The sequence below is a fragment of the Nelumbo lutea genome, chromosome 2 (genome assembly GCF_056320005.1).
Source record: "Nelumbo lutea isolate HS-2025 chromosome 2, American lotus-T2T, whole genome shotgun sequence".
Taxonomy (NCBI): Eukaryota; Viridiplantae; Streptophyta; class Magnoliopsida; order Proteales; family Nelumbonaceae; genus Nelumbo; species Nelumbo lutea.
Genome location: NC_142685.1, coordinates 6,222,033 through 6,228,840, shown reverse-complemented (window position 1 = coordinate 6,228,840; position 6,808 = coordinate 6,222,033). Strand labels below are relative to the sequence as shown.

Sequence of the window (6,808 nt, the reverse complement as noted above, 5' to 3'; positions counted from 1 at the left end):
TGTTTCTTGGTTCATTTGGAGGAATAGAAAAATAAATGTTTTAATGGGGGTTTCAGTAATGCAGAGAATATCATTAGTAGAGCTTTTGCTTACTGGAATGAAGTTAAAGAAGTTTCTTCTTGCATGGGTAACACTAACAGCTAAAATCGAAATCTTGTTAAGTGGTTTAAGCCCAAAACAGATTGCATCAAAATCAACTTTGATGCTTTCTGTTCGACTAATGGCAACTGTTCCATTGGGTGTGATGTCATAATTTTGCATCAGTACAAATTTATTAGAATTGCAATCAAACACAGCCTTAGCATTTAAACCATGGATTGGTTTTAGGAACCCAGATCTGCTGCTATATAAAAGGCTATATAAGCAATTACAAGTGAATAAATAAGTGTTTTGTATACAAAGCATGGATTCCATGTATACTGAACACGCCAGTCCCCGGTCATGATTGGTTGGTTACATATGATTTTATTCTGCCTTAGGTCTTAGTTTTGCATCAATGCAAATAAATTTATACTGCAACCAAACACAGCCTAAGTGCCATTTGGGAATTCACTTGGGTGTATTATTGTAAACATCTCCCAATTACAAATGCGAAAAATATTGCCAAATGCCAATGCATGTTGTAATGTGCAGATGAGCAGTAGGTTCAGGGTGTGACGAATACCTAGACCGGCTCCTCTGAACCAGTTGACAAAAAAAAAAAAAACCACCAGAAGGAGTATCAATTCGCCCAAAACGCCACGTATAGATACTTTGAACATTGCTTCAGTGTATTTGGAAACATCTGCCAACGAATGCTATGATGTGCAAAATTTGGGACTGTAGCTTTTGATTTCATCTGGCTTTAGAGAGCAATTAGATAAAAAGGAAAACACCTTTTCAGCTAAAGGGCAGATCTTGGCTTTCCAGTTTCGATCTCTTTTCCATATTTTCACCAAACATTTCTCTCAAGTGTACTACCAAACGGTCACGTACTAAAATGACAAAACATTCAAGGGCCGATACCGAAACCAATCTCAAGCATATCTACTTCGATTACCACACGATGAATGACCACTTGAGCTGTAAAAAACGGAGGTTGAGTTTGAACCATGCATCTGTGGTATTCATACAAGTCCCAAACAAGATCGCCACGAAAAATTTATGATGCCAGAAAACTCCAATATTCTTTGCAAACTTTGTTGGAACTTGAGAGTCGCTCAAGTGCGAGACAAGACATCCAAGTAAAAAAGCATCAACACCACATAGGCCCTTATTCGTCAAGGAACGGAACAAACTATTCATTAGCATCATCCATTAAACTGAGATATTCCCTAAACTTAACCAAACCATACCATGATCATCCCTTCGCGTGACTATATGTGTAATGCGTACCCAACATTTTCGTAACAAATCCAATCATTTAGAGGGTCAACTAGTAATTCAAAATATTAAAGAAAACCATGAAGTATATACTTCCCGATGTTTCGTTTCTCTGGAACAACCACCAAAATAAGAGGAAATTAAGTGCAAAGGATGTGGATGATGAGCTACACAGAAATTTCTGAAAACAAAACTAAGGAAATTGAAGTCAAAAGCCAGCCAATTTCATTGCAAGTAATTGCCTTAACTAGTTCTAATAAACATGATAAAAAGCAGATGACAATGTCTTGCCGCAAACAGCTCGTCACTCTTACGCATCAGCAAACCTGAAAATAAAAGCAAGGTTATGTCACCAATAATTAAAACCCAATAATATAGACAAGCAACATCAACTCAAATAGTGAAATATTAAGTTAAAAAAAATAGAAAATACGAACCAAATTCCTTTTAAATAAAACATAGAGAAAAAAAAACGAAACAAAATTCACATATCCATCACTCACCCAAGCTCAGAGAGTTTCAGATGAGCATCTGTATAATCAGCGAAGAAAGCATCCTCGTCCTGAAACAGAGTCAACCAACCATTAGGAACAGAAGATCTCATAATTGATATCAAGGAATAAAATACAAATGGTGATTGTATACAAACCGCAGCATATTTCTCTACTAAAGGACGGAAGGCAGGATCACTCAGAAGGGCCTTGTCCGATGGCAGCTGGAGAAGTCCTTCCTTCTCACCGAGGAGCTCCCTGTTAATAAAATGCTTACACACTAAGAATACCGACAACCCGTTCGATGCTAAATCACATACCTCTCTCTCTCTCTCTTATTTAGCTAGTAACAGCTTACTTGAAGTAGGTGTTATCAAAGATAAGAGGGTTAGAAGTCCAAGCTCCTTCAAACCCAGAACGCTCCTTGTGGCACCTTCCCTGTTGAACAATTGTCCATCCAAGACGTATAATTATAAACATCAACTCTCAGCGTTAAAGCTGTGCTAAATAGACTAATACAAATGGAAGAAAATGTCAGATTTGTAAACAAACCAGGGTGTGGCCGCCAGAGAGAGCAACAATATCCTTGTCACTGAGTCCCATTTGTACACTAAAAACTTGCCTCAGATGGTCCGAACCTGAAGGTAAAACACAAAATACCTTAAATTCCATCCGAGAGCCCACCTTTAAACCCCATTCCCACCCCACCCTTTTAACTGCACCCTCTAAATGCAAGTAGTAAAACAAACTAACCCTTAGTAGCATCAGGCAGACGTCCTTCTGGTGGTGGCTCAGGTTTGTCCTGTGATAAATAAAATATTTTTCATCATAATCAAACCAAAATTTTTAAGGCTATACAACATAGTACCCAAGGAAAAAAAAAATCAATCGTAGATAGTGGATACAGTAACAATACCAGCATAGTGATTTATTCGTTTTAACCTTGAGAGTTGAGATTACATTGAAATTCCAGTCTTGGATTTTGTGTTGGTAAAAAAATGATAAACCGTGAATATTTGTATTTGCACACTCCTCAATCAGGGCCTTGGAAGGAATTAAGGCTTAATTTGGAAGGAGTACAAAACCTTGTATTTTATATTATTTTTGTATGTATTTGCATTGTACATTTTTGTATTTCTACTCTTTTCAAACTGAGCCTAAAATACAAATATGTAAAGTGCAAATATATACAATGGAAATACATATAAAAAATGCATTAACTGGGTAATGACTCGTGTTCTTTTAAAGGCAATGGCCTTTTTAGCCATTACCACTAGGAGATGGGTATCACCTACCCAAGCGACAGCCAAGAAAATAAACTTTCCCTGATCCCCACATAAATCTGAAAAAAGAAGGTTTTGATGGGAACCAAAATCACATTGACCAAACCCCCCCCCCAAACCTCTCAAAATCCAAAAAAATAACACCCACTAAGGAGTAAATGATGTGGTTCCCAATCCGCAGGGAGAGGGCTATTTGTTTGGGGAGAGCAAGCAAATTGATGCGGTCCCCATTTTGAGGAGTAGGTGCAAATTTATTCACTCTATTTTTTTGGATAGATACAAAATAAAAAAAAATGGTGTTCCTATAAATGAATTTCCAGAAGTCAATTTCCTACACTGATGATTTCTGAAACACGCATATTTCAACTTCAGGCAGGCTGGGCTGAACTTGTCCCCAAAAGTGTTATCTGCCCTTTTAAATTCGATTTAAATGCAAAGTACGTAAATAAACATAAATTAGTTTCAGGGAGGCTATGCCCCCAAACACCCAGTAAGAAACCATTGACGTCCAGAAACGACAGAAGTTGGAACTGGGAGGTACAAGCATAAGTTGGTAAATATTGCAAATAAGAATATCTCCAATATAGGAACTGATACCCATCAACTCCAATTAAGGAACTGATATAAAAATGCAAGACTATCATTTAACAGAACATTGTCATGAAGTTCACTAGAATGGGAACTAAGGAATTACAGAACCAATCTATGTAAGGTATCATATCATAGAAAACAAGAGAGAAACAGAATGCCAAGGAAAAGTTCATGAATAAACACTGTTTCTCTCTCATTTTCTATAAAAACATACCATGGCTCTCGCTTGAGCATGCTAGAAACAAAAAAAAAAAAGCAAAGCAACGATTATTCGCAAAAACCAAGATCTCTTGGACACATGGAGCCAGGGCATGTCAGACTGGCTAATGGAAGGACAATACGTTGAAGCCCGGACCTAACCCTAAAACTCACACGAGAAGAACAAGCCACACTTTAGCCACATTAGCATATTATAAACTTAAAATGATGTATAGATCGGGTATTTTCCTTTTCCAGCTATGATTTAGTTATTTGATAGCGTTTGCCATACCAATTAAACAAATATGGAATCAATCTTATGCATCTTCATTTCTATGAACACCTACACTTTTGAGGGAAAATGAAAAGATGATAAAATAATGAAATACACAATAAATAACCATGAAATATTTAGCAGACAGAAATCAGCCATAAGCCACTGCAACACAAAAACGTCAGTGACTTAAGAGCGCGAGGCGGAGCTTCACTCACCTCTCTTCCAGGGTGGAACGGAATTTCAGGTCCTCCGGTAATTTCAACAGCAACAACACCGGCCAACTGCAATTAAAAAACACAAAATATCAACTGATTCAAAAATACATAAATAAAGTATAAAACGAAAAAAAATAGAACCTACGTTTTGAATAACACATAAAGAATATGAAAGAATAAAAGAACACACCTGGTAGAAGTCAGCATACGACAAGGTTGGGAACTGTTCCTTGATGGGCTCCAAGAGCCTAACTGCGATATCAAGACCGTTGTTGGCCGCGTGACCAAGCTCCGCTGGTTGCTTCATGGTTCCGAATGGACCTCCTGTCTTAGACTTGACATCGAAGGTTCCGGCTGAGTGCCATCTGTAACAGAATAGCAACACAATCAGTCCATGATCAAATCATGGAAGACGAAAAGGCGTAAAAAATGAAATAAAAAATGAGAATGGCTTACGCCAATCGGAGCATCAAAGGGGCGCAGTTCTTCTCAGCGATTAATCCCCTGAGTTTCTTCTTGCATTTCTCGACTGCCTTCTGGTATTCCTCACTCACGGTTGGGTAGCACTTTCCCATGGCTACAATTCCTGATGTTTAAAAGAATCAGCGTCCGTTGAGATTAGGCTGAGTCCATGAAAAGATATATCTTTATACAAATATTAAAAAGAAAAAAGAAGGAAAATCGACTCAGAAGATCAACAAATTCTATCGCCATTAACAATTTAATGGGAACCAAATAGATACACAGATCCTAACAGAAATGGAGAGTGAAAATCAAAACCCCGCTGAGATTAGGTTGAGTCCATGAAAAGATAAACTTTATACAAAAAAAAAGAGAAAAGAAAAGAAAAAAAAAAAAAAAAAAAAAGAGACAGAAGAAGGAAAATCGATTCAAAAGATCAACAAACTCTATCGCTATTGAACGATTTAATGGGAATCAAATTGAGACAAAGATCCTAAACAGAAATGGACAGTGAAAATCAAAACTCAGTTCAGTGTAATAAGCGGAGAAAATCTACAGTTTCCAACCTTCTCAGGCAACAGAAATGGAAGACCAAAACCCTAACAACGGATTGAGAACGGCACGAGCAGACCACAAGCTCCCTTCTTCGAGGGCAATCCCAGCGCAGAATTATAAAGGGGTTTTAGAAGGGAGAGAGAAGTTTCTAGTAACATATTCTTAGCCGTCGGATATGATCAGATTTACTATCTTTGCAGACGGCCCAGATCTTGACTTGACCGTGAGATATGGGATTGTTATGTCACAGATGGTAGGTGGCATACTCCAAATAATCCAATGGTGGGAACGGCTTCGACGTTTGCGATTCCAAAACCCGAAAAAGGCGAAGTTGTTTTCCAATGGACGAAATTGGCCTTTAATAGAAAACGCAGAGAAAACGGTACTCTGCAGGCCATTTGAGTCTTTTCGCGACCAAAAATAATGGGCGACTTTTCTTCGGTTCAAACATCTCGAACTTCAAGTGTGAACGTGTCCACAAGGAGAATGATTCCCTCAATCCTTAGCTATAAAGACCAACTGGATATCTCCACGTGGAAAGAAAAAGGACAATCAGTTTGAACGAGACTGACCAGATGTGGTACTGATCCACGTCAGCAATGTGGGCCATAGCGTACTCTCCTATTCGCTGCCGGTGCGCAACGCACATTTATTTGTGCCGTGCGAGATTTGGGTGCGGAGCATGACCAAAATTATTACCACTCAAATCGATGACCTGCAAGTCTGCAACTTGGGGGTTTCTCGTGAGTATTATTGTTGTATTGTTACATTTAGATCATGTTCTGGAAACAAATCGAGACCGCCCATTTGTTCGTTAGCACAGGGTCTAGCCGTAGCCCCCAACCATGAAATTACGGACTTGGATGTATTTTTTGCCCCCACTTTAGCGTCACTTTATCCATTCTAGGTGGGGCGCATCAATACACAGATGGATGTGATTCACGGTTTTGGCCCAAGGATACGCTAACCGGCGAAGCAGATATTTCACTTCCGTATGTCGCCTCGTATTGTATTAAAGTTTAATCTCGCACTTTGGTGGGTGTGAACATTTCGGATCTGCTCCTCACACCAACCTCCCGATACATCCGACATGTATCGGTCGGGAACATTTTCTGTACTTTTGTATTTTATTATCTACGAGAGATGTTTCTAATGTAATCGGATGTGTTTGTGTGGTCAGTATAAGATACGCTAACGCTCTGTGAGAATTAGATTCTAATTGGGTGATGAAAGAATTGGTGATTTCTTCTATCGAGAAAAGTAGATTCCAATCAGATGAGAAACAAAAAAGGAGGGTGACATAGGTATCGTGATGGAATCAGACGAATCAATTAGGGATACCTAGAGGCGTTGTTTGAGAACTAGTGGTGAAAA

The 6,808-nt window shown here is 38.6% G+C and overlaps 1 protein-coding gene across 2 annotated transcripts; it reads right to left on the bottom strand.

Moving 5' to 3' along the window:
* Nucleotides 1-1,380: 1,380 nt before the first annotated feature.
* LOC148868287 (L-ascorbate peroxidase 2, cytosolic) lies at nt 1,381-5,524 on the bottom strand. 2 transcript variants are annotated; one of them, XM_088967493.1, is made up of 10 exons: nt 5,446-5,524; nt 4,874-5,040; nt 4,608-4,782; nt 4,418-4,483; nt 2,607-2,655; nt 2,406-2,491; nt 2,212-2,291; nt 2,012-2,111; nt 1,866-1,924; nt 1,381-1,688 (listed from the first exon to the last, which is right to left on the bottom strand). In XM_088967493.1, the coding sequence occupies exons 2-10, from the start codon at nt 4,990-4,992 to the stop codon at nt 1,673-1,675; spliced, it is 750 nt and encodes a 249-aa protein (XP_088823619.1). In that variant the 5' UTR covers nt 4,993-5,040; nt 5,446-5,524; the 3' UTR covers nt 1,381-1,672. The 2 variants fall into 2 exon arrangements, with proteins under 2 accessions (XP_088823619.1, XP_088823618.1); XM_088967492.1 differs by having other exon boundaries at nt 4,874-5,003.
* Between the last annotated feature and the right edge of the window lie 1,284 nt (nt 5,525-6,808).